We start from the raw sequence: 27,790 nt of genomic DNA, 5'->3' as shown, positions 1-27,790 counted from the left end.
GACTCGATGGACGTGAGTCTGAGTGAACTCCGGGAGTTGGTGATGGACAGGGAGGCCTGGCGTGCTGCGATTCATGGGGTCGCAAAGAGTCGGACACGACTGAACGACTGAACTGAACTGAACTGAAAGTTTTCGTTTCCAATAAGCATGCAAAGAACTGTTCAACCTTGCTGGTCATTTAAGCAAAGCAAATTAAAACTGGGACGAAAGATTTTTCACCTAGCCGAGGTGCGACTATTGGTAAATTTAATAGTGCCAAGTACTGGTGAAGACGTGTGCAATCAGTCATGCTGCTGTATACACATTTATTAATTGGTAAAATGTTCTGGAAAAAAGAATACCATAAACATAAAAATCTTTAAAAATGTAGAAACCCTTTGCTCTAGAATTTTTGCTTGGAGGCCTGGTCTTTATCCTAGGGAAATGGAAGTGGGAAAAAAATCATACACAAAGAATATTAAGTGAGATCTCATCGACCAGAGGGTGCAAATGAGTAGCACTCACTGTGAGATACAGAGATTTCAGCTCAGAGGCCCCACTCCCACAGCTTTCAGACAGGCATTTCTGGGGTTTTCAGCAGGTCCCACATGTGCTCAAGCACTCTGCTTCAACGTGCTTGTTCTTCTGCCCAAAAGCCACCTAAGGGAGACGGCCTCGCACCCTCCCATGTGAGCCCCAGACCGACTCCCACCCTTCTCCAGACTGTTCCGCGCCCTGGAGGCTGACCAAAGGGCTGTATCTCCTCTACCAACTGGATTCAGTTAGGGGGGCTGTGAAGCTCAGAAGACAGGTCTCTGGACAGTGAGGTCAACTCTTCATTCCCCAGCTGCGCCCTTAAGGGTCTCAGGTTGGAGGCCGCCCCTCTCAAGGGAACTCTATTTCTGATGCTGGCACAGCACCCCCGGCCCCACCCCACCCCACCCTGGCCACGCGCCAGGATACTGCACTATTCCCTGTGTTTCCCTAGTCCCTAAGCCTCCTCGAATTTCCCAACCGCCTCTGAAGTGGTGTGCTGGGAAGTCAGCTCTCCAAAAAGCAAATGCCCTGATTTGCAGTGTTTGTAGACCTCCATGGGAGAAATACCCCCACCGGGGCCGGTGACCAGCTTCCTGTAGTTTAACAACTGGCTGACAAAGGCTCAGCACACCAGGGGCCTGCCCAGCCTCCCCACCTCCCACCCCTCGCCCGTGTCCACCACCCCTCCCGGGACTCTGGCTGGACCTGGAGTCTCGGGCCTTGCCTCTGCTGCAGCTGCTGTCAGCGATGATGCAGATTCCCTTTCCAGAAGGCCGCTGCGTCACTCCGAGCCCTCTGTTCTTATCACTCCAGAGCCTGAGTCACACAAGTTATGGCATAAAAAGAGCTCCATCCGCCTACATCCACCTCTGTCTCTCCTCGCTTCCCCTCCCCCTCGCAGTCTTGAATCAGGCTGAGGCAGGGCTAGGAAACTCGCAACCGGCTGCCATCTTCCACTTCTGTGGCTCTCTCTTCTTTCTCCCCAAGTTTTGGTTCCTAAACTGTATCCTTATAGATGGAGCCTCCTCTGTATCTATCAGTTTAGGAAAAATGACGTTGCCACTTTGAGTGAGGGTCAAGGTGAAATACATCTGCTGACCAGCAGAGGGAGACTCTGAGTTCCATCAAAGAGGCAAACAGGCACCATTTCTAAACATCCAACAAAGGATGAGGTTTACTCATTTAATGGAATACTGTACAACCTTTTTTAAAAAGTCTTTAAAAAAGACTTTTGGTAAAATGGTAAAGTGATTATAATATTGTGCCATAGTGAAAAGCAAGATTTTTTTTTCTCATCGATGTTACAATATAAAACAACCTTGAGGACGTTATGCTAAATGAAATAAGCCAGACACAAAAGGACAATTACTATATGATTCTATTTAGATGAACTATCTAAAGGAGTCACACTCATAGAAACAGCAAGTAGAATGGTGGTTGCCCTGACCTGGGTTATTCAATGGGTATCACATTTCAATTGATGCAAGGAGTCGACTCACTAGAAAAGACCCTCATTCTGGGAAAGACTGAGGACAGGAGGAGAAGGGGGGCAGAGGGTGAAATGGTTGGATGGCATCACTGACTCAGTGGCCATGAGTCTGAGCAAATTCCGGGAGATGGGGAAGGACAGGGAAGCCTGGTGTGCTGTAGTCCATGGGGTTGCAAAGAGTCGGACACAACCGAGCGACTGAACAACATTTCAGTTTTCCAAGATGAAAAAGTTATAGAGGTCTGTTGTATGGCCATAACAATATAGTTAACTCTACTGAACTGTATGCTAAAAAATGGGTAGGATGGTAAAACCAACTTTTTTAAGTAAGTTTTTTTTTTTTTTTTAAGCCAAATAAACAACAGAAAACCCCCAAGATTCTCTATTTACTTGAGTGTTGGAGATGTGACAGTGAGTAGGAAGCATTCCTGCCCTGGGTCTCAGAAAGCTTACATCCCCATGGGGAGGCCTGTCAAAGAAGAAGGCACATGAATAAATGCGAAATTCAGAGAGAGGAAGTGCTGTGGAGGAGGTGCACGCAGCGCTCTGCCTGCGCTGAATCAGAGCGCTGACCTGGCACCAGAAGTGAGGGGCATTGCTGAGGGCACAGGGGGTGAGGTGAGGACAGCGGACTGGGAGCCTCGGAAAGGAAGAGTTCAGTAGCAGGTGGGGGCGGAGGGGCCGTGCCCTCCGGAGGGAGAGCGCCTGCATCCTTCTGTAAGTGTCTGAAAGAGGGAGCGCTGCCTCCTCGCACCAGCAGTTCCCTCCGCGTGGCGAGCGGTGTGGCAGCGTTATCTCCATGCCTTATCTTCCTCCCGCCCCTCTGTGTTGTCCGTCTTGTCAATGGTGAGCTTAGGTGACTTTGCAGAAAGAAAACGGCATAACCCCTCCCCCACCTTACTGCTCAGACAGACGGCAGGGCTCTTCATGTAAGCTCCTCCTTATTTCACAGAGCATCTCGAACTGCTTACAATGATGCTTAATGACGCAGCAGGCTAGAACACCTTGTCGCTAAACAAGAACAGTGAGGCGAGGGGGAAACGTCGCTGCAAGAGTCAGAGGAAAAAGGAGCGCGGTGTATCTTCACTCACCTGTCCTGTTACCCTCGGACTCGCCTTGTCAGTTGATTTGAATTCTGGCCCTTAATCGTCCTGTGTTTGTCTTCTCAACTCCATAGAAAAATCTTCTGTTGTGATTTCTTCTGCTCCTCATTATTCCCTCTCCTTTAAAATGTATCATTTTTTCTTTTCTGTGGTGGTTTTTCGCAGTGCTAAAACCCCCCCTTGCTTCCCCGGGGAGGGGCTCAGTCTGACCACCTCAGCACAGTGACAGATCCAGAACCTCTGCACAGCAGGTCCGCAAATATTTGTGAGCGAGAGGCTTAGCCAGGGCTGAGAGTCACTCACACCCTCCTCCGTAGCACTCAGCCAGTGACACTCCTCAGCAGGGGCTCAGGACACGGGTTGCCAGTTTGATTTATGGGGCTTATTATTCCAAGTGGCGGCAGAGAATAGATATTGATTCAAAAGGGTGTAAATACGTGAGCGGATGCACAATCCAGAAAGGGCTACAGATGGAGGAGAAGAGGTCTGTAAAGCCCTGAAGCAGACGTCATGAAGAAATGCTGGTCCTCGAGGGAGCCTGGGGGAGCTGTGGGGTCAAGGCCGGGTTGTGAAGCCAGGTGCCTGTCCGGCGGCATCACCTCACGTGCTGGGAAAGTGCCCTTGGCAAGCGAGATGAGAAGGCCTCCTGTGAGGATTGCCCAGAGGAAAGTGTGTGTGCGCGCATATGTATATGCATACAGGTGTAAATGTATATGCACACGCGCACGCGCCTGTCTGTATGCACATGTATGTGCTTGTATATGCATATGTATGTATGTGTGCACGTATGGATATGTGTATATGTGCACACGTGTGAGCATACAGTTGCACATGTGCATCCTAGTCGCTCAGTTGTATCCAACTTCTTGTGACCTGCCAGGCTCCTCTGTCCATGGGATTTCGCAGGCAGGAATACTGGAATGGATTGCCATTTCCTTCTCCAGGGGATCTTCCCGACCCAGGGATCAAACCCAGGTCCCCTACATTGCAGGCAGATTCTTGGCCATCTGAGCCACCAGGGAAGCCCCTGCACATGTGCATATATATGTACATATGTTTATGTGTGTGTATATACATGAATGTGTTTGCATATGGGGCTTCCCAGGTGGATCAGACTGTAAGGAATCCACCTGCAATGTGGGATACCTGGGTTCAATCCCTGGGTCAGGAAGATTCCCTGAAGGAGGAAATAGCAACCCACTCCAGTATTCTTGCCAAGAAAAATACCATGGCCAGAGGAGCCTGATGGGCTACAGTCCACGGAGTTGTAAACAGTCAGACACGACAGAGCACGCATGCAGGTGCTTGCCAATTTGTGTGTGTGTGTGTGTGTGCATGCATATGTGCAATATGTGTACATATGTACAAGCATATTGTGTGCACATGTATATGTGTTCCTGTGCATATGTGTATATTAAGTATGTGTGTGCATACACATATGTGTGTATTAAATATGTGTATGCTTATATATGATTCCCGAGAGCTCAGGTGGTAAAGAATCCGCCTGCAATGCAGGAGACCCTGGTTTGATTCCTGGGTCGGGAAGATCCGCTGGACAAGGGATAGGCTACCCACTCCAATATTCTTGGGCTTCCCTTGTGACTCAGCTGCTAAAGAATCTGCCTGCAATGCGGGAGACCTGGGTTCGATCCCTGGGTTGGGGAAAATCCCCTGGAGAAGGGAAAGGCTACCCACTCCAGTATTACTGCCTGAATGTGAATATGTATGTGTACATGTGTATGCACATATGTGTTTGTGCATATGTGTGTATGTATATGCATATGTATATGTATATTTGCATATGAATGTGGATCTGTCCTGGCACATAGTAGATGCTTGATGAATGTAAATGCTCTCCTATATTGCTGCCCTTCTGTTCTTTCTGTGCAGCAGTGAGCAACTTCATAGAAGAGTATACAGAGGATTTCTAAATCTCCCCCATACACGTCACGCAACAATCTCAGGCTTTTTAATTCTTGGTTCTGTAATACCACCATCACCAGCAACAATAACAGTTCCTTTTCTAAGTCACTTCCAACATGTTCCAGTTATTATGGCTGCGTTACAAATCTTCTCAAAACATAGGGGCATAAAGCAACCATTTAATGTGTTCACGTATTTTGTGGATGGGGAATTCCTAGAGGGTACAGGAGGGCTGGGTGATGTCTGAGGCCTCAGCTGGGGGACTTGAAGTGTGGGGGCTGGAGTCGTCTGCAGGCTCCTTCACACACTCATTTGGGAGGTGCTGTCTGTTGGCCGAGAACTGAGTTGGGCTATCAGTTGAAACACCCAAGTGTGGCCTCTTGGCTTCTTCACCAAGAAGAAGAGTGTCAAGAGAGAGCGTCCAGTGAAACCCGCCCCACTGTTTACCACTTAATCTTGGGAATCACAGTGTCACTTCCAGCACATTCTGTTAACAAGGCAGTTACAATCTCTGCCAGATTGAAGGGGAGTGGACAAAGAAGCACCCTCTTGACGGAGGTGTGTTCACGGCACGCTCAGAGCAGAGCGCACGGGATGGGATGTGCGTTGGTGTACAGTCCTGGGAAAACGCAGTTTGCCACGTTGTGTCAGGCAGCTTAGATGATCGCTTATTCCTCAAAAACCACTGAGGGACTCACCATACATATCTCCATCCTAGAGATGGACCAACTGAGGCTCAGAGAGGCCAAGTACTTGCCTTGGGCAGTATATTTAACATCTCTGAACCCCAATGACCACCCTCCCCTCTATAAAAAGGGTAGGACGAGCTCTACCTGAATATGACTGTGAGCCTGCATTGCTTATTACCTTATGGGATTGTTGGAAGGTTCAAGTTGGGCAAGCAGTTTTGTGATCTCTAACCCTCTGTGCCAACTCAGAGCACCTGTCTTTATCAGTGGAACATCATTGTTTCCTTCCTTCCACCTACAATCATCTGCCCCACACAAACCCCATAGCCAGCCAGGGAGCAGGGTTTCCACCCACATACTCTCAAGAGAGAGGCATGTCAAAGCATTTTGGCAAGAGTTTGCTTCGATGCAGCAGGAGGATATACCAGCCCCTGTATGTTCCCATCTTCCAAGGGGAGAGTACTTTGGGAAGAAGGCTAGTGTTTGCTTATAAAGTCCAAATGTGTAACTCTTAATACCTCTAGTCAGTTACAAGAATGTAGCCCTTTAGCCGTACTTTTAAAAGGCTGTCTGTTGTACTGAGGATCTCTCCCCCAAAGGAAAAAGAAGGACCAGCATTTTTGCACTAGGTCACAGGCAGGAATCTTCTGGCTCCTGCGTGGGCCAGGACCATCTTGGAAAATCACCCCTCGGGATTCATTCTGGGCCATGTCCTTCACAGCCAATGCTGCATCTGCAAGGTCTGAGGCCTTTAGACGCCCTCTTGGCTATGGTGTCCGTTAAACAGACGATTTACTCTCCTGTTAATAGGATTCAATTACGAAAAGGGGTGGGAAGGGACCTCACTGCTGGGGAGAGTTTAGGGGCCTGAGCACTGCTCTCGTTTTACGGCCCAATAGGCTGGTTGTCTCATAGCAACAGAGGCAGAAGTGAGGAGGGACTAGAACTCTTTCAGTTGGCAGGGCTGAGCTGTGCCCACCTCCCCAGGAGCTCTAAATTATCAAGTGGTGGGTGTCTGTACAACAGAGGTGAGCTTTTAGGTCTTAGAGCAGCACCAGGCTCGGAAGAGAGAGCCCTGGCTCTGTAATCTGGCAGGACCAGCTTTGACTCTGGCTCCTGCATTTGGGGACTCCCCAGGTGGCTCAGTGCTGAAGAATCCGCCTGCCAATGCAAGAGACCTGGGTTCTGTCCCTGAGTCAGGGAGGTCCCCTGGAATAGGAAATGGCAGCCCACTCCAGTATTCTTGCCTGGAGAATCCCATGGATAGAGGAGCCTGGCGGGCTACCGTCCACGGGGTTGCAAAGAGTCGGATACAGCTGAGCACTCACACACATGCGTGCACATACGCAGCCCGCACTTAGAGCAGCTAACCGTGGATGAGTAATTTAAGGCCTTGAGCTTCAGATTCAGTGTCTTCAACTGACCATGGAGTAAAGTGAGGGGCAGAGATGCTAGGATCATGCCAACAACCACTTTAAGGATGAAAGAGTAGAGAGAAGTATGTTTTTGCCTTCAAATGTTATTGCTCACTTGCCTCTTCTGTTGATGGGAACACATCTCTGCCCATGCGCCCAAACTGTACAGTTTGACCACAGGGAGGTCACCGGGCCAAGCAGGCTCTTCTTAGACCTGGCCGGCTGGAAACAGCCGTGAAGCGCTCACAGCTCCCGGCTTCTCCTTGGTTGGTCTTTAAAAGGTGAGTTTCTCTTTTCCTGCCCCAAATTGCCACCATTTCTAACTCTCATCACTACTTTGTACAAAGTAAGGTTTAAAAATCCCAAGAGGCTCAGAGAGGCATTGTGACCTGCCTGGGGTCACAGAGTATACAGTTGTCAAAGGCTGAGGGTTTTGGCTGCTGGGCGGGTTGGAAACGCCAGCCCCTCCAGCTGCCCCACCCCTTAGAGCTTCCACTCCTCCTCCCTCCCTTCCGTTGGCAAAAAGAAACTCATTTCCCATCCCAGACTTCTCTGCCAGCCCAGAGAGATTAAGTGAAGAAGAAATGTCTCCAAATATACCGAGATGGTCTTTCCTGGCTTCTCAGATTTGCTGTCTGTGGTTTGAAACCTGTTGCCCAGTAGATTCTGGGAATTGCAGGGCAGGGGCCTGGGTAACAGCTGCCAGCCCCTGGGCTGGGTACCTGCCCTCTCGAGTTTGTGTCCTGGGGCTGTGTGCTCAGACTTGACCATGTTTGGGCATGGAGGCTCGTCTCAGACGAGAACCAAAGGCCGCTTCCCCAGAGACGGGCTGGGAGCCCAAACTTCCTGCTGCAGCTCAGGCAGCCTCTTTTGGGTGGGGGCTGGGGACCAGGAAGAAAAGGGTCTGCCGAAGACTCGCAGGGCACCCAGGAGACTGTGAGTACTGAGGTCAAGGACACTGCGGAAGTGGTTTCTCCAGAGACTGGGGCTAGAGCGGAGACCTTCGCTGAGGGGCGCCGGCAGTGGGAACTCCCTGCCTCGAGGGGCTGGCCATCAGGACTCCGGGCTCCAGAGGAGCTGGTGTTAAGTCCCACAGGACTAGAACTGCCGGACCCGTGGTCTGGCGGCCTGTGGGGGGCTGGAGGTGGGAAGAGGGGTCCTTGGCCCCGTCACTGGAGTGGCTCAGTGCCCTGGCCCTTGTCTCAGCCTGCAGAGCAGCCAGAGGGCAGCAGCCTGGAGATCAGAACCAGCCCTGGCACTTGTCACCAGGGGAGGGGTGGGGCAGAAACAGGCCCAGCAAGAGCACTGGGGACTTCTGATGCAAACCTCAGGGTTTCTTTCTTAATAGTAACAGTTAATATTTATCAAGGGCTTGCGTTGGGCCAGGCAATGTGATGTTTGGTACATCATTTGATCTTTATCAGAACTCTCGAAAGCGGACACGATCGCGCTTGTTTTACAGTCACAGGTTGCTGGGTGACAAAGCCAGGATTTGATCCCATGCCTGATGATCTCAGAACACCCCCTGTCCCTCACTCCACCAGACCCTTAAACACTGTCTTCTATGCCCTGAAAAGGATGTCAACCCAAATATCGGATTACTGAGGACCCCCCCAAATCCCGCCTTGCTTGGCCTTTCTTCACCTTTCCTCAATCCACCCCAGACCTCCAGTGACATTTCCAAATGGAGAGCTATATCTCATAAGTCCAGAGATATTTAGCAGTTCTCAACTGAGGAGTTCTTCTGCAAATCTAACTGAAATCCCCCATTTTACAGCTGCAACCCATTTCTCCCTGTGCAGACCTCAGGGGGTCTCAGCGGTTCCCACCCTTCCTGCTGCCTAAAGGTTCTCACTACAGATGTTGAAACTTAGGACTATATCTGTATTCATATCCTCACCCTACTCTTTTATCCTGTGTGGTCTTAGAAGGATTTATCAAAACTCTGCTAGCCCCCTCCCTTAGGGTGAGTGACAGTCTCACTAGAGCTTTGCAGACAGGAGGGATCTGAACAAGTGGCCGGGTCCAGACTGCTTTATCTCCTTTCCTCCTGAGTGCTCAGACCTGGTACACTGGGAGTGCCCAGGGGAGGGGATGTTATGATGTGGCAGATGGGCCTCCTCAGTCTCAAGGATGCTCTGACTCTCTCAGGGAGGGACTGGTTCTACTGTGGGCACTCAGCCTAGGTCCTCCCTCCGAGGCGTGATCCCGTGTTGACCCTAGAGCCTTGTGTTCCACAGCCCCAGGGATAGGGCCAGGCACCAACCATCCCAGACAGTCCTGGGAAGGAAGGCTGTGTAGGATTTTTGCCCATCCCTAGGTGGCTGTATTCTTTAGCCTGCAAACACATGTGTGGGCTTGTTAGACTGGCCCTAGGTAAATCATGATGTGGGCTGTCCCATTTCCCACAAGATGGAAGGACAGAAGGACAAACGTAACAGGAAAAATAGTTGAATAGCATGTCTCTCATTTTCCTTTGTGACTTTGTAGTATCTCTGTTGGAATGTAGGGAAACCACACTTCTCTGTGCCCCAAATGTGGGAGAAAAGTCATCATTGGGTATCATCCCTATTAATCACTGTGGAGGGCGTGACAGGGCTGTAACCTTGGTATCTGACCCTGGAGACTCCTTTTTAGGACAGTGGGGGTCTGGGGACACCAGAGTGGGGAAGAAGCAGGGTGGAGATCTGAACACTTGAAGCAACTTAACAGAAGAGAAGTTGAGTAGAAAATAAGACACTTTGTTGAAAATCCCTTTGAATCAATAACGCCTATCTCGGGAATACTCACTCGTTCATAAAAATAATGTTTATTACCTTAGGGACCTGGCAAGGAAAATAAAGTCCTTCCTGATAGCTCGCTAACATTTCCCCTAATTCAGGGGTTACAGAGAAAGGCCCCATGGCCCTGTTATCTTTGGTAGAAATGTTACCTTAAGCAACAAACAAAAAGCAACAACAAAGGGATTTACTGAAGCTATGGGGCAACTCTGGAGAAGGCAATGGCACCCCACTCCAGTACTCTTGCCTGGATCCCATGGATGGAGGAGCCTGGTAGGCTGCAGTCCATGGGGTCGCAAAGAGTCGGACACAACTGAGAGACTTCACTTTCACTTTTCACTCTCATGCATTGGAGAAGGAAATGGCAACCCACTCCAGTGTTCTTGCCTGGAGAATCCCAGGGACAGAGGAGCCTGGTGGGCTGCCATCTATGGGGTCGCAAAGAGTCGGACACGACTGATGCGACTTAGCAGCAGCAGCAGCATGGAGCAACTCACTGACCGCACCGGAAATCCATACCAGGACAGAAGCCGGGATGCTCTGGCTCCAGGAGGGGCCTGGGGAACAAGAGTGACCCTCCTGGTGGGGGTTCAGGGAGGAGGGGCTCTGCTTGCTCTGGGAGAGGCAGGTCCTGGAAGAAGGATGAAGGGCTTCAGGCCCAAGACGCAGGGAGGCAGGAAGCCGCCCATCACTTGCACCATTCTGCTTGGGCTCGGGGGGCTCAGGTCCCCAGGTAAGATAGCAGCCGCTGAGGCCACGTGATGCCACCTGCCCTCGCGGAAAGCAGGGAGGCGGCTGTTTCAGGATCCCCATGGCTGAAACCCCTCCTGTCGCCCCGATGTCTTGGCTGCCCTCTGGCGGACCTGGTGCCCCTTCTCTGCATGCTTCCCCTGCCCAACCAGCCCTGCTGTGGGAGTGGTTTTTTATTTAAGTTAGTTAAGTTTTGACTGCTGGGTCATTGTTGCTGTATGAGGCCTTTCTCTGGTTGTGGCGTGGGGGGGTTGCTCTCTGGTTGCAGCGCACAGGCTTCTCATTGCGGCGGCTTCTCTCGTGGAGCACAGGCTCTAAGCGCGTGGGCTTCAGGAGTTGCAGCACGTGGGCTGAGTAGTTGTGGCTCACGGGCTTAGTTGCTCCACGGCATGTGGAATCTTCCCGGACCAGGGATCGAGCCCATGTCCCCTGCGTTGGCAGGCGGATTCTTATCCAGTGCGCCACCAGGGGTGTCCTGTGAGACTGTTTCGGCTCCAGGTGTCTCTGAGACAAGTGTCCTCGGAGGATGTGCATGGATATTCCCCCTCTGCTGCTTACAGTATTAGTTTATCTCCTGTATTAGTTTCCTATCGCTGCTGTAACGAATTAGCACAAACTCAGTGGCCCCAGTAGAAATCTATGCATACACAGTTCTGGAAGGCGGAAGTTCAAAATCAGCAGCACGCTGGCAAGGCTCAGTCAAGGTGTCGGCAGGGCTGCGCTCCTCCAGAGGCTGCAGAGGACAACGCTTGGTTCCCTGCCTCTTCCAGCTTCTGGGAGCTGCCAAACCCCTGGATGACTGCATCACTCCAGCTTCAGCTGCCCTGGTCATAGCCCTCTGTCTTTTCTGTCTCATCTCCCTCCGCCTCCTTCTTGCAAAGATCCTTGTGGTAACCTTTAGGTCTACGTGGATAATCCAGGATAATCTCGCTATCTCAAGAGCCTTAATAAAAAATCTTTGCCATGTAAAGTAACAGTCACAGATCCTGGGGCTGAGAACATGTGCATCTTGAGGGCCATTACTGAGCCTGTCACACATTGGGTGACCTCGCGCAAGTCACGTTATCTCTCTGAGCCACGAGCCCTTCATCTGTAGAATGGGGATGATAGTATTTGCCTCTCAGAGCTGGTGGAAGGCTTAAATGGGGCCAGAAAGCCCTCTGAGTTTTCCAAGCTCTGCATTGAAAATAGAGACAATGTTGATAGTTGATCACCCTCTCCTCTCACCCGTCACTTGTGCTGATTCCATGTCCGTTTGCCTCTCTGATCCTAGAAACGTCTGCTGTCCCCAGTGGCCATGGGAAAGAAGCTGGTGATGGCCCAGAGGCGGGGAGAGACTCGGGCCCTCTGCCTGGGGGTGGCCATGGTCGTGGGCGCCGTCATCACCTACTACATCTTAGGCACAACTGTGCTGCCCCTCTATCAGAAGAGGTACCGGACTCCCCGGCTTGCTCCCACCCTCCAGTCTAAGGATCTGGCATCTGTTGCCATGTTGTATATCTCGAGTGACAGGGAGCTCACCACTTCTACTATATACACCATTTCATTTGAGGGCCTTTCTGATAAGTAGGGGGCTTTCCAGGTGGCACCCGTGCAATGAGTGCCAATGCAGGAGACAGGGGTTCGATCCCTGAGTCAGGAAGATCCCCTGGATAGGGGCACGCAACCCACTCCAGTATTCTTGCCTGGAGAATCCCGTGGACAGAGGAACCTGGCAAGCTATGGTCTATAGTGTTGCAAAGAGTTGGACAAGGCTGAAGCGACTTAGCATGCACTGATAAGTAGGAAGTGTCTACATTGAGCTAAATCTGTTCCCCTGGAGCTCTGCTCTGGAATCTCGGAGAATGTTCCATGCCTTTGTTTTCTGACATGTCAACCACGTGAGCTTTCAAAGGAAAGACTGGGAAGTTCCTGATCTGTTCTCTATTGAGAATGAATACGCTCAGTTTTCTCAGCCTGATCTTAGGACAAATCTCAGACCCTTGCCTCTGGGCACGTTCCAGCGGCCGACAGCCCCCTTCTGTCTGGCAGTGTGTCTCTTGCTTGATAGATGGAGGTGAGTCACGACTGATTTGCTGGTGTGTGGCTGAGCCCATCAGCCTCTCCTGGGTCTGCTCCTGCCTCACTTTTTACGGTGCTGGAGCCTTTCCAGGCTGGAATCCTACCGAGTGAGGCACTGCTCAGAGTGGCCATGTGCCTCCAAGACATTTCCTCTGGGTTCAGAGCCACCCCTACCATATTCCCCACCTGGGCACAAATCAAGCTCCTCCTCCATCTACTCTTTTTAAGGGAAGGGTCACAGATTCTGAAACCATCCAGACCTGGCTTCAGGGACTGTGAGCCCTTAGCAAAGTCACTTGACCTCTCTGAGCTTCTCTTCCACCCTCTGCAAGATGAAGATGGTGTGGACAAGGGGTCTGAGGTCTGGCTGCAGACCAGAGTCACTGCGAAGAATGTTGAAAATACATCAACCCATCTTAGAAATTCTGATTCACTTGTTCTGGGGTGTGGCTTGGATGTGAGGATTTTTAAATCTAACCTGGGTTTAGGGTGAGCAGTGGGGGCCAGGCCAGTTTATGTAGATATTGTCCAAGAGGCCAAAAAACTGATATTCTGATTTTATGGTTGCTCCCCAGGACCCAGGGACTCTGGGGTCATGCTCCTTTAGTGCTGGTTGCTAATGGCAGATGGGTCTTGGTCCTGAGTCTCTCTAAAGGGGTTTGTGCTGGGCGCTCTGTGACACCCGGGTTCTGAGATGTGTTTGTGTGTGCATGGTCTCCCCAGTGTGTGGACCCAGGAATCCACGTGTCACCTGATTGAGACCAACATCAGGGACCAGGAGGAGCTGGAGGGCAAGAGGGTGCCCCAGTACCCATGCCTGTGGGTCAACGTGTCGTCCGTGGGCCGCTGGGCAGTGCTGTACCACACGGAGGACACGCGGGACCAGAACCACCAGGTACTGCCTGGGTGGGGAGTGAGGACACGTCCTTTTAACCCTGGCAGGTGTGTGCTTGTCCCCAGCTGGCTCCCGAATCCCACTCTGGAGGAGAGCAAAGACTGGAAAAAGATAAACCCGGTTGACCAGGGGCCACAGCTGGTCTGAGGCCCAGCCAGTCTGAGCCCTTCAGACCCGCCACTGACTGGCTGTGTGACGGGGGCCTGGCCCTGCCAAGCCTCAGTTTCTGTTAATTGAAAATTGAAGTGCTGCTATGAAGTCAAGGACTGTGTATCATGTGCCAATCTTGATGTTGGCTGGATAGCAGGCACTCGGAGGAAGCAGCTGGTAGTGTTATTATTTCATTCTATAACGTGGGTCAGATGAGAAGCCAGACCCAGAGCTGATCTCACATACAGGAACCCCCGTGACTCCCCGACTCCCCACTCTAGGAGGCCAGAGGCCCAAGTTTGGAGCAACACTTAGAGGTCAACACTTGGAAAGTTTTCCTATCACTGCCTCTCAATGCCCCCCTCATACCTGCAAATCTACCACTGCAGTCCTTTCTGTAGGAAACACAAGTTGACCCATTTTCATTCATTCGTTCGTTCAACCATCACTTCCTGTGTTACGGGTTGGGTTCAAGAGAAGACAGCTCATACACGAAATAATACCTAGTAGAGAGGGCCAGTGCCATAGAGAACAGTGAGGTGAGGGTGTCAGAAAGGCACTGGTGTTAAGAATCAGGCAGGTACTGGTTACACAGAAATGCAGAGGCGGGCATATGTGTCGAGGGGACACAGAGAGCAAGGTACGGGGAAGGAAGGTGGGGAGATACAGGATTCCAACCCCCAAAGAGACAAAGCTACAGGGCGGGGTATAGCGAGAAAGAGCTTCAGAAGCAGCTTAGGGTCTATTCCCAAAGGCCCACCACACCGCCAACGTGGGCAATTAAAATGGGTTTTTTGGGGGTAGTTTTTCTTTTTTTGTTGTTGTTTTTTGAGAGAAGCAAAACTTTAATGAAGAATGCTACATGTTATTGAAGGTATTTAGTTCTCATATTAAAAAAATATTACTTAAAACATTTTACTAAAATTTTTTTTTGCTCTCAAGACAGTCCTCAGAGATGTCTGAGAGAAATAGCATGCACAACACAGTTGGAGAGAAGGAGAGGAGGTTTAATTCCAGCATAAGACACTGACACCGCACAGGTAGGGAAGCGACCATTTTATAGAGAATGGGATTGGATGTTTCTATTCAATCAGGATTTTTTTTTTTTTTTTAGCTTTAACAGTTCAACCAAAGGAAGGAGATTGGGAAGAAGAGATGGGGGAAGGGCTAAGCTCATTTACAATCACCATTTTACAAAACACCACACTGCTTCAACCACATGAGACACAGAGGTTGGTTGTAGCTGTGCAGCCCAGCAAATACGTAGAGCAAATGCCAAGGACACAGGGTTGATGTAATAGGCCCACAGTTTTAAAGAGACTGATTCTGTCAGGGTGGTCTCTCATCGACCTGAGCCGGGAAGACATGAAGCTCCTTCACATTTTCATCAAAGGCCAGAGCTTTGCTGGGAACTAAGTTCACTCCAAATAATGCTCCTGGCGCTGGCTTTAACAGGAAGTAAAGTTATTTGCAACTCCTAATAGAATTCACCATTTCCTAGGGGAAGTTCTACTGATTACCAGGGAGTTAAATTCATGCAAACCATACAGAAAGGAAATACTAATTATATTCTGGTGCTGTACAAGCTGTGTGCCTGTTTTCTGCCAAGGACTACCAAACTGTGGAATTAAAATGTGATCAGGGAAGCTGGGGCTCCTCACCTCTGGGTGTTAGGTCCTCCTGGGGTTCTTAACAAAACCAGGGACTACCAAACTGTAGAATTAAATGTGATCCTCACCTCTGGGTGTTAGGCCTTCCTGGGGGTCTTAACAAAACCCGGGTCCTACACCAGACCCACTGAAGCAGAATCTCTGGGCTTTCCAGGTCATTCTAAGTTTCCTTGGGATTTACTGCTGTGAGCAACTGGAGTCTTTAAAAGGTGTGGGGTGCTGGCGGCATGATCAGAGTGATATGGAGGAGTGTGGGGGTCAGTTACTAGGGGGGAGGTGGGGGCCACCACAGCTGGGACACAGCTGGGACACAGCTGGGGCAAGGATGGATGCTGACAGTCAGAACTTGGCGGCTGATGGGGTGGTAACGGGCAGGGTGCCTGGGGGGATGGTGGGCTCGTGAACAGGCCTGGGGGCTCCTGGTGAGCTGGGTCTGGGCAGGCAAGGGGCCTGGCTGTCCTGTCGTCACTAGCATGACTCAGCCACACCCGATGCAGCTAGGGCCTCCGCACCCGCCTGAATTAGCTTCTTCCAGGACCCCTGCCTCTTCTTTGGCATCCAGGGCCCCTGATTTATCCCCAGGATCAAGAAGCACATTTTCAAAGACAAACAGAAGTGGTCACTGGTGCGATGGGAGTTGGGAGCAGGCTGGTTTGCAGGCTGCCAGCTCGGAGGAGCTCGAGGTCAGACCTCCCCCGAATGGGCTCCCAGCAGCCTGAAGCCTGCCTGCTGGGTTCGGAAGGACAGCACGGCCACCACCAGATGTTCAGTCTTTTCTCCCAGAGCACCCAGGCGCCCCCAGGGGTGGTGCTGAGGGCAGGCTGCTGCACTGCTGTGATGGGGGAAGGGGACGTCATGGCTTTGCCAAACAGCAGGGTGGTGTACCAGCTGCTCTTCCCACCTCTGTTCAGCTCTGTGGTGCCAGGGCCTGGTGCTTCAGGATGGCTGGGTGTCTTCTAGAGTGGCTGTGCAAGGCTGTCTCCCCCCACTTCTACTCTGAGGAAGGAGGTGGCTGTGCAAGGCTGTCTCCCCCACCTCTACTCTGAGGAAGGAGGTGGCTGTGCAAGGCTGTCTCCCCCCACCTCTACTCTGAGGAAGGAGGTCACCAGCTCGCTCTTGGTTTATCTCATGAGACTTAGCCTGAGAGGTTCTAAGCTCCTTTTCATGGTCTGCGCTGAGGACAGTGACACCATGGGGCTTGGGAGAGAGGCTGGATCATTTAAGATCCCTTAGACAACTGGCAGTAATGGTAAAGAACCCGCCTGCCAATGCAGGAGACATAAGAGATGCAGGTTCGATCCCTGAGTCAGGAAGATCCCCTGGAGGAGGGCATGGCAACCCACTCCATCCTAACTCAATTGGCTAGGTTAACCAAGGTCACAGTCAGAGGCAGTGGGGAGACTCGGGCCAGGCCCTTTCAGCTCAGGATTCAGGATCCACTTGCTGCTAGGACCCTGGGCTTCTCTGGTGGCTCAGATGGTCAAGAATCTGTTTGCAATGTAGGAGACCCGGGTTCCATCCCTGGATTAAGAAGATCCCCGGGGGAAGAAAATGGCAACTCACTCCAATATTCTTGCCTGGAGATTCCCATGGGCAGAGAAGCCTGGTGAGCTACAGTCCATGGGGTCACACGGAGTCGGACACGACTGAGCAACTAGTGCAAGGCTAAGACCTTAGAGTCCCCAACAAATCTGAATGCCAGACTCCTCGGGAGACAGTGGCTCCCCAGCCTCAGCGGCTCCCCAGCCTCGGCTGTTCCCTGGCTGGCTGGCGATGTGGACCTGCATCTGGATGCAGCTCCGCCCTCTCTCCAGGCTGTCAGAGCTACAGTGTAACCATCACCTCTACTGCTGGACTGAGTGCTGTCAGGGCAGGCAGCCTCGGGGCAGGACCTCACTCAAATCCAGGGAAGAACCCAGGCCTGGGGAGGAGCTGGCCCGACACTGTCTCTCATTTTGACTCATTTGACATGATTGTATAGGGCAGTGGTCCTCAAACCAGTGCCTGAAGTAGTTCCCAGGTTGCTGAGCCCCCTCCTCAGAGATTCAGAGTGAGCAGGGAGCCTGTGCTTGTGGCCAGCCCTCCAGGTGGTCTGCTGCAGGGGCTGCGGGGGCCCACCCTTGCCGAGCATGTGCTGGAGGCTTGCGTAAGCTGCGTGCAGACCTCCCAGGATGGGAGAGAGAGAAAGCCAGGGTCTCTCCTTTCTGCCTTCTCTGCAGAGCTTTCCAGCTGGACCTCATCTTTCCAGGCCGCAAGGTTCCTAATCACAGTGATCAGTGTCAGAATTAAACATATACTGGGCTCTGTCTGCACAAAGCTCTTTTAAATGCATTCTCTTTTTCCTTTGAATCCCAGTGTCAAATACCAGCTGGCCAGCATCTTGGGTTTTGCTCACACAGAGTTAGACCTCATAAGTTTTCAATTCAAATTTTCACCAATATTTTAAAATTGTGAGAGTCCACATTAAAATCTGGTATTTTGGCTTCTCTTACTATTTTGGAGGCCTGGCTACAGTAGGTCTTCTGGATGGCATAGCATCCGTTGTCCAGATGGAGTGATGACTGCCAGGCTGGGTGTGTCTGGCTCTCTCCATCACCCCAGGCCCCACCACGCCCTGACAGTTCTCCCTGGCACCAAGGCAAGCATCAGTTGGCCCCTGTCATCTTATTCCCTCACTGCTTCCCTTGTGGGTGTTACCTGTGTGAGCTTTGTAGGCAATTGAGTGTATGACCTCTGCCCTGAATCCAAATATAGAGCCCACTCAGCCTATGTCTCCCATTGGTCTTCTTAGACAGATAAGTTTGAAGTTCTTTAGTAAACTCCTTTGAAAAAGGTACTGCTATTAACCCACTTAAGTGATGAGCGTGTGTGTTAGTATCTCAGTCGTGATAACTCTTTGTCACCCCATGGACTGTAGGCTGCCAGGTTCCTCTGTCCATGGAATTCACCAGGTGAGGATTCTGGAGTGGGTTGCCATTCCCTTCTCCAGGGGATCTTTCTGACCCAGGGATCAATCCCAGGTCTCCTGCATTACAAGCAGATTCTCTGCCATCTGATCCACCAGGGAAGCCCTGTTAAGCAATTAGCCTAAAGTTCCTCAGTGGCTCAGCTGTAAAGAATCTTCCTGCAATGCAGGAGACACGGGTTTGATTCCTGGGGTGGGAAGATCCCCTGGAGGAGCAAATGGCAACCCATTCCAGTATTCTTGCCTGGAGAATTCCGTGGATAGAGGAGGCTGGAGGGCTACAGTCCATGCAGTAACACAGAGTTGGACATGACTGAGCGACTGAGCACTGCAAGTGACGGGAGCAGAGCCAGGGCTCCAGCTGGGGTCCTCGCCTCCCAGGGTGCAGTGTGTATCCTGACAGCTCCCAGGCCACCGCCCTCCCAACCAGCACCGCGTAGGCACCCCCTCAAACCACGCAGTGTGCAGCCTGCCAAGCTTTGGACAGTCTTGAGTCCACCCAGGCGCTCGAATCCAAAGCTGGTGTTTTCCTTCATTCCACACCAGGCCCTGAGAAACAGAGATTTCAGTCCCATGCGTGCTCTTGATTCTCCCTACAGTGCTCCTACATCCCAAGCAGCCTGGACAACTACCAAGTGGCCCGGGCCGACGTGGAGAAGGTCAGAGCCAGGTTCCACGAGAACCAGGATTTCTTCTGCTTCTCCACGACTCGGGAGAATGAGACCAGCGTCCTGTACCGGCGCCTCTATGGGCCCCAGAGCCTCCTCTTCTCTCTCTTCTGGCCCACCTTTCTGCTGACTGGCGGCCTGCTCATCATTGTCATGGTGAAGATCAACCAGTCCCTGTCCATCCTGGCGGCCCAGAGGTAGATCCACACACTCCCATCACCTCTCGGGCCGCTCTCGCTCGTGTCCCGTGCCCCTCTCCTGCCTTCGCCCCTCCCCCTCCACTGCACGGATGGTCTTTGGGAAATCCCTTAGTTAAGTCATTTCCTGCTCAAGACTGTTCAATGGCTCCTCAGGACCCAGGAGAACTGAAGGTCAACCCGTGATGGTTCTCCATCCTGGACCCCACTCAGTCCATCCATCTGAGTCAGTCCATCCCTGACTCAAATCTGTTTTCTGCTGTTCCACTGTCCACTGGACTGATGCCAATGAGTCTCACTTCTGTGCCTGCTGGGCCCTCCCAGGAAGTGCTCCCCAACAAGCCTCCATTCCTTCTTGGAATTCCAAAGTGAAAATAGCAGCAGCCCCATAGACACAGCACATTCATCAGTGGGACATCGCTTGTTTTCAGCTTTCTCAGCTCCGTATACATTCTTATACCAATATTAACAAATATAGTACAAACTTCTGGTCTTGAAGTCATGGGGATATAACTGCAACATGGTGACAATAATTAGTAATACTTTGCTGCATATTTGAAAGTTGCTGAGAGAGTAGATCTTAAAAGCTCTCATCATAAGAAAAAAAACTGTCACTGTATATGAGATGGGTGTTAACTAGAAACTGTTGTGGTGATGATTTTGTAATACATACAGATATTGAATAATTTTGTTACACACTTGAAAACTAATATAATCTTATATATTGATTATATCTCAAGAAACCAAATATATACACAATATATAGGCTATAAGGAAATGATACTAACATACATAAAAAACATTAACAGTGGGATTTATTAATTGTAATTTTCTTCCTTCCTTTTATTTTTTGTACTTTTCTAAATTTTCAACAATAGAAAGGCTTGGTTTCACTGTGTTTATTTTTAATCAGAACAGTAACAACAGATGTAATTTTGGAAAAATGTTTGAAGGGGTGAGCTCCCCATCATCAAGCAGATGGAAGTCGCCTAGTGGACAGGTTGAACTCCAATCAGACACAGGCTTTTTTTTTTTAATATTTATTTTTAATCGGCGGATAATCGCTTTACAGTGTTGCGTTGGTTTCTGCCATACAGCACCATGAATCGGCCACGGGTACACCTAAGACACGGACTTGTGAGAACACACAAGTTTAAGAATCCTGGACAGAGGGAAAGTAAACACAGAGATGGGGATTCATGGTTTTCAGTGTAGATTAAATACAAGGTACCTGGGCCTGCCCTGGCGGTTCAGTGGTTCAGCAAGTGGTGAAGCAATGTCAAAGCAGGAGACACAGTTCTGATCCCTGGTATGTGAAGGTTCCTTATGCGCTGAGCAACCGAACCTGTTCACCACAACCACTGAGGCCGCCTTCTAGAGCCCACAAGCCAGAACCGCTGAGCCCAGGTGCTGGAGCCGGTGCTCACACCCAGAGAAGCCACTGCAACGAGAAGCCCACGCGCAGTGCCGGGGAGTAGCCTCCACTCGTTACACCCAAAGACGTCCCCGCGCAGAGACGAAGACCCAGTGCAGCCAAAGAAAAAAAAAGAAAAAAAACAAGGCACTGACCCTGCGGGGAAGCAGTCTCAGTCTTGGGGAGGGATAACTGGGGGAAGCTGTCATAGATCCACCACCACTCCAAAAACTTGTCCTAGAGCAGTCCTTCTCAAAGTGTGGTCCCCGGACCAGCATTCCTGGAGGCTTGTGAGAAAGGCACACTCCAGGCCCTCCGCCCAGCCCCACTGACCTGGAGACCACGAGGGGGTGGGTGGGGAGAGGCTGGTGGGGTCCCGAGGAGCTGGGCAGTACTCCGTGTTTTAACAGTGACTGCAGGGGACTCTGCGTGTGCTTGAGCATGAGAGCCACAGGTATAGAGAACCACGGTCCTGCCCAGGACTTTGGGGAAGGAATCAATGCCTTTTTCAGGTCAAGTCCTCAGCTGGGCTTGAAGTTAGGCTGGTGTCTCTGAAGGTCCCTGGAGCTGATTCCGGGTGCAGCCCTGGGAATGAATCTTGCCTCCACTTCCAGCAGACTGCATGTCTCTCATTCTCTGTTGTGTCATCTATAAAAGAGAGAATGTCCCTTTTGGGTGGTTGGGAGAGCTGAATGAGGGTTTGACACATACTGGGCGGTCAGAATGGAAGCTGTTCTGCGGGGAGCTGCCCGTGAGAACGGGGTCCTTTGTCTGAAGGACACAGCTCTGGGAGCAGCCTCAGTCCTTGAGGGTTTGCTTGCAAACATAGCTCTCTGTCCCGCGCCACCCCAGAGATTAGGCGATTATTTACTGCAGACACCTGGAGTTCTGGGCAAACTTCTCACGCACAGGGAAATGTTATCTGGTATAAGAAATAATAACAGGGTGCCATTCCCATGCTCTCAAGATTTCTTGTGACTTTTTGTAAGATGTATAGATCAACCAAGAAAAATGTTAACCGTCTTGTCTTTCTCACGCTCTCCTGTATAAATATAAGATGCTGAATAAAGTCGTGGTCAGACCGCTTCCCTTTGTGGAGACGTGTCTGAACCTCTCGACCCCATCTTTGTTGTAGCATTCTTTTGCTGTAGTTTTCTTTCTCAGCCGCGCCGTGCACGTTCTCGGGACCTGATCAACTTTGCCGGCTGGCTCCGGCACTGATCTTAGTAACAATAAGAAGGAATGAATATTCAGAAACTTTCAGATGAAAGTATACCAACAATAATGTTAACTAGCATTTTTTGCTGCTTATTTATTCCATGCTGGGCACAGTGCTAAGAAGTTTGCCTCATAAAAATTCAGTGAGCATTACTGAACCCACCTCATGGATAAGGAGAAGCAGCATAGGACAGAGGTTATATACATGGACTGGCTTCAATACCCAACCGTATTACTCCCTAGCTGTGTGGCTTTGGACAAATAACCTTCCTGTGCCTCAATTTCCTCACTTGCAACATAGGAACTAATCATAATATTTCCCATTTGGGGGTTGTTAGTATTAAATGAGTTATTGTATAATGTTCCTAGAAGAGTGACTGACACATGGTGAGTGCTGTATGTTATGAAAAACTGAGGCTCTAAGAGGTCATTGGCCAAGGTCAACCAGATAGTGAGTGAGGAACAGGACTTGAGCCCTGGGCTGTGTGATTCCAGAGCCTGGCCTGTGATTCTTTAGCTGACTCAGTCACCGGAAGCCCCAGGGTCCAGGTAAGGAACAGCGTTGCATCCTGGGATCCCCAAGGTGTTCTGCAAGTCAGGGATCAGGGATCCCCGATGCAGCTTCACACCCTCCGGGTTCTTACTAGAGACAATCCTTCCAAGGGGGAGTAACACCCTACTCCCTGGAGCTTCTTCCTTCTGGTCTTGGGGACATCTTAAGAGTCCCGTGAATCTAGCAAGTCTTGTTGGGATATTGTCTTATAGTTCGGTAAGATCTTTTCTTTGGGGGAAAATTAGGTAAAAGATCTATCTGTGTGTTTCTTTACAACTGCATGGGAATCTACAATTCCCCCCACACTGAAGTTTAATTTTTTAAAAAAGAAAGAGTATCCGCATCATGAATCTCATTTATAGGGGTTTCTTTGCATACGGTTTTCATGCACCTGCGTTTGGGGCTGAAATACACCAAAATGCAGACTATCCCAACAGCCCCTACAGGGGAAAAGGCCACCACCCTCTAGCAAGAAGTACCTGGGGAGGCCCAGGCCTCACTGCCCCATGCATTATTGACAATGAACTTCCTCTGCTTGAGACAAATGCCTTCTTCCTGTCAATGGAGTTTGGCCTACTTCTATCAAGTCCTACACCTACCCGCTGGTCACGGAACTTCAAGCCCAACATGGGCATGAACTAATGGGGATTTAAGCATGATGGAGTTAGACACGGAGGAGAAATGTTTCTGGAACGAGGGCGGCCTGGGAGCAGACAGCCCTCATTAGTTCTTTAAAAAAATCACTCTGCTAACAAAGTCTAGGGCTGGCGCTGTTTTTGCCTCTTCTCTCCCGGGCCAGGGAGTCCCGCCTGGAGAGGTGCGCCTGGATCACTCACCCAGAACTCGGATGGCGTGGTGGAGATCAGTGGCAAGAGGACAGGGAGGGGCAGAGATGAAGCAGACACAGTGCCTGCTCAAGGGGCTGACCATCCTGCTGCTCTTTCTCCCTCCTTTCCCACCATTATCAAGGGCTTCCTTCTCCACAGTGAAGAACCTGATTGATGCAAACTCAAAATAATGCAATGAAAACCATTACTCAAACCTCAATTTTTGTGACCTCCTGAAATAATGCTAGCCTCCCCTACCTCCATCAACAATTCACCTAAAATTCCTCCTAATTTCAAAACTCCTTGGGTGTGCAGATTGTAGGCTGCACTCACCGTATTGCTAATTGGCAGCACAGGCTGGTGCATAAGAATAGCAAATGTCTTTTGCACTTAGAGGAATTTGAATTATATACTTGCAAAGATACTGTTTGATCACAGTGCAGCTATCTTATGCCTCATCAGGCACTGCCCTTTCGTATGTAGGGAAAAGAGACCAAAGCAAAATCAGAAAGACATGAAGAAATTCACCATGGTCTAGGGTAATGGTTCTTTAAAAAAAAATTTTTTTTTTTAATGTAGACCATTTGTTAAGTATTTATTGAGTTTGTCACAATATATTTCTGTTTTTTTTAAAAAATATTTTTGGAATTGATAGACTCCAAATGCTGCTTCTAGAGAGGAGGCAAGGTATTTGAAGACATGCAATTGTATCTGTAATGTTAATATGAAGCAAATGTGACAAAATGTTAACACATTAGTTTTGAGGGGTGCTTTCTGAGGAGCATATGGGTGTTTTATATTATTTGTTCTATTTTTCTGTGTTCAAATGCTTTCTCTAAAATAAAAGAGTGAATGGAAACAAAAATATGTTTGGTTTTTTGGCCATGTGGCATGTGGGATTTTAGCTTCCCAACCAAGGATTGACCCCTCACCCCCTGCCCTGGAAGGAGGAGTCTTAGCCCTTGGACCACCAGGGAAGCCCCTAGGGTAATGGTTCTCAAGTGGAGGCCGGCAAGGTCAGAATTATTTTCATAATAATATTTACATACTGTCTGCTTTTTGCACTCTCAATCTCACCATGTGCGGAATTTTTCAGGGCTTATGTGTGTGACGTGTGATATCACAAAAGACTGAACACGGACCTGAGAAACCTGTTGTCTGTTAAGCCGAGCACGAAAGCAATTTGCAAAAAAGGAAAACAATGTGCCCTTTCTCAATAATTTTTTGAAAATGTAACTATTTTTAATAAAATATAATCTTTTGTTAACCTGGAATGGGTTTATCATTGTTTTAAAATAAATTCATTTAAATGAAACATTCTGAGTTTTCATTCCTAAAATGGTTCAGTTCAGTTCAGTTCAGTTGCTCAGTCGTGTCCGACTCTTTGTGACCCCATGAATCACAGCACACCAGGCCTCCCTGTCCATCACCAACTCCCAGAATTCACTCAGACTCACATCCATCGAGTCAGTGATGCCATCCAGCCATCTCATCCTCTGTCGTCCCCTTCTCCTCCTGCCCCCAATCCCTCCCAGCATCAGAGTCTTTTCCAATGAGTCAACTCTTCGCATGAGGTGGCCAAAGTACTGGAGTTTCAGCTTTAGCATCATTTCTTCCAAAGAACACCCAGGGCTGATCTCCTTCAGAATGGACTGGTTGGATCTCCTTGCAGTCCAAGGGACTCTCAAGAGTCTTCTCCAACACCACAGTTCAAAAACATCAATTCTTTGGCACTCAGCCTTCTTCACAGTCCAACTCTCACATCCATACATGACCATAGGGAAAACCATAGCTTTGACTAAACGGACCTTTGTTGGCAAAGTAATGTCTCTGCTTTTGAATATGCTATCTAGGTTGGTCATAACTTTCCTTCCAAGGAGTAGTGTCTTTTAATTTCATGAGTGCAATCACCATCTGCAGTGATTTTAGAGCCCCAAAATAAAGTCTGACGCTGTTTCCACTGTTTCCCCATCTATTTCCCATGAAGTGATGGGACCAGATGCCATGATCTTCGTTTTCTGAATGTTGAGCTTTAAGCCAACTTTTTCACTCTCCACTTTCACTTCATCAAGAGGCTTTTTAGTTCCCTTCACTTTTAACACTGGTTAATATAACCCATATAAACCAAATCTCTTCTGGAGTTGTAAGTGTGTTTTTAGACTCTAAAAGGATTCTGCGACCAGAAAGCTTTGGAACTGCTGACCTCGTGTGTCCGGAGACAGTCGGGGTCCTCTTGCTCCTCCTCACTGTGCCCTGTGTGCGTCCATGGCCTCCTCTAAGCTTCATGTGATCCCTACTTGGAGCCAGGAGGGGAGTTTCCATTTCCCCATCTCTCCTGCCTCCAGGGTCTCTCTGCCACCAATGGATTTGTTCATGAATTATCTTCCTGTTCCTTAACCTTCATCATGTCGATTCAAAGACGGAATTCATCATCTCCCTAGATTTCCACAGCTCTCCCTTCCCACTCATATAAAGCACATGCTCATCAGACAACTTCCTTAAATGCTAAGGAGGATGGGGAAGAGATGTGTATAACTGTAGAACAATCAACTCCCGACTGAGTGTTAGACAAAGGTGGTGCTTCATCGCAAAGGTTGTGCCTCCCTTCTCAGGTACAGAGACTTCAACTTCCCATAATCTCCCTTACCCCACACCAACTGCCCTCAAGCTACATGAAGTAAAAACAGGGGCTTCTGTGGCCTCCACAGCTTTCAGACATGTTTTCTGTCTCCAGTCCCAGGGAGACTGTTGCCCTGAGCCTACTCTGTCCATTCTGGAGCCCTTGCTTTTTGACACTCCTTTGTTTTCTTATATTCAAACATAAACTCATTTTCTCTGAAGGTCAGTAGTTCTTTAAAGATCATCTAACTTTTCCCCACATTCTAGTCTGGTGCTTGAGCCCTTCCTATAATGTTTCTCTTTTTCAACCTTATGTCAACATCTTTTTTGACAAATAACTCATTGTATGGGGAGGCAGCTCCTTCTATTTCAGGATGTATTTAGGAAATTACTCCTTGGACTATAATCTATCATCTGCAATAATAAAAGCGAATATTTGTTGAGCACCTGTAGGCTAGGATCCAGGCTAAGCTTTAATATGTATGGTTCATTTAACCCTAACAAGGTCCTTTAAGGCTGTTATTGCTATCTCAACTTCATAGATGAGGCAACAACAGTGCAGAGATTTAACTTCCTGAAGGTCAAAAGTTAGCTAACAGCAGAGCTGGAATTCAAACCTGAACAGTATTGTTTCAGACTCTATGCTCTAACCACTGTGCACCCTTCCCCTTGCTGTTGTTCACTCAACCCCAAGGACTCTGGCACACCAGGCTTCTCTGTCCCTCACCATCTCCTGGAGCTTGTTCAAACTCATGTTGGTTGAGTTGATGATGCCATCCAACTGTCTCATCCTCTGTCGTCCCCTTCACCTCCAGCCTTCAATCTTTCCCAGCATCAGGGTCTTTTCTAATGAGTCAGTTTTTCGCATCAGGTGGCCAAAGTATTGGAGCTACAGCTTCAGCATCAGTCATTCTAATGGGTATTCAGGTTTGATTTCCTTTAGGATTGACTGGTTTGAATTCCTTGCTGTCCAAGGGGCTCTCAAGAGTCTTCTCTAGCACCACAGTTTGAAAGCATCAATTCTTCAGTGCTCAGCCTCGTTTATGGTCCAACTCTCACATAGGTACATGACTACTGGAAAAACCATAGCTTTGACTAAAGGGACCTTTGTCAACAAAGTTATGTCTCTGCTTTTTAATACGCTGTCTAGCTTTGTCATAGCTTTTCTTCCAAGGAGCAAATGTCCTGCTTCTTAGTCTCTGCCTAATGTCAAAAATGGCAAATTCTCGACAGGACTGATAGCTCGTTGGGTGCCTCTGTATACCTTCCCACAGAGCCCAGGCTCTCAAATGGCTCCCTGGAGCCACATCTCTGAAGAGCTCACAGATGTGGAGTGACACCCAAGCAAAGCATCTGGAAAAGCCCTGAAAAGATTCAGATGGAGAGCTGCCGACATGGACAGGCGGATGGAGTTAGCTATGCTCTGCCTGATGCCGTGATAGCCCGGCCCACAGCCCATCAAACACCCGGCAGCAACCCAGGCATGCTACGGCCACAGCAGTCCATGAACTGGTCACCATATTAAAAAGCAGGGAGGAAGAGAGGCTGTGCTGACGTGTCTCTTTCTTAGGGACCTCACACTTCTCTTGGTCAACCCTGCTTTCTTCTCCAGGTGTTCCCAAACCACTGGTTCCATACTCCATTCCAGAACTTGTCCAGGAGTGGACAACATGCTTATTTATACACAGCTTCAGGATTTTCTTTTGCAATCATCAATAAAAATTGGGCCACGTGACGCCTTCTTGGTATCTAATTTTTCTGTGACTCTGTTGGCCATGCACGTGGTATTCTTTGAAACATCTTGTACACATGTGTCTTTAAACACTGTTTTGTATGCTCTCTGTTGGTTCTTTCCAACTCCTGGAACTGAAATAGTCTGAGTCATAAG

The 27,790-nt window shown here is 49.5% G+C and overlaps 2 protein-coding genes across 3 annotated transcripts in view; one reads left to right on the top strand and one right to left on the bottom strand.

Moving 5' to 3' along the window:
* Positions 1-27,790, bottom strand: part of KCNIP1 (potassium voltage-gated channel interacting protein 1) — a 407,743-nt gene that overhangs the window by 364,777 nt on the left and 15,176 nt on the right. The gene's annotated exons all lie outside the window — the stretch shown is intronic.
* KCNMB1 (potassium calcium-activated channel subfamily M regulatory beta subunit 1) lies at positions 7,996-20,798 on the top strand. The gene is given in 4 exon segments (NM_001001141.1): positions 7,996-8,071; positions 11,939-12,096; positions 13,450-13,621; positions 19,006-20,798. Coding segments are annotated over 3 exon segments (576 nt in total). The 5' UTR covers positions 7,996-8,071; positions 11,939-11,962; the 3' UTR covers positions 19,276-20,798.

The sequence above is a fragment of the Bos taurus genome, chromosome 20, assembly GCF_002263795.3.
Source record: "Bos taurus isolate L1 Dominette 01449 registration number 42190680 breed Hereford chromosome 20, ARS-UCD2.0, whole genome shotgun sequence".
NCBI classification, from domain to species: domain Eukaryota; kingdom Metazoa; phylum Chordata; class Mammalia; order Artiodactyla; family Bovidae; genus Bos; species Bos taurus.
The sequence above is the reverse complement of the archived record's forward strand: the minus strand, read 5'-3'. Positions and strand labels throughout refer to the sequence as shown.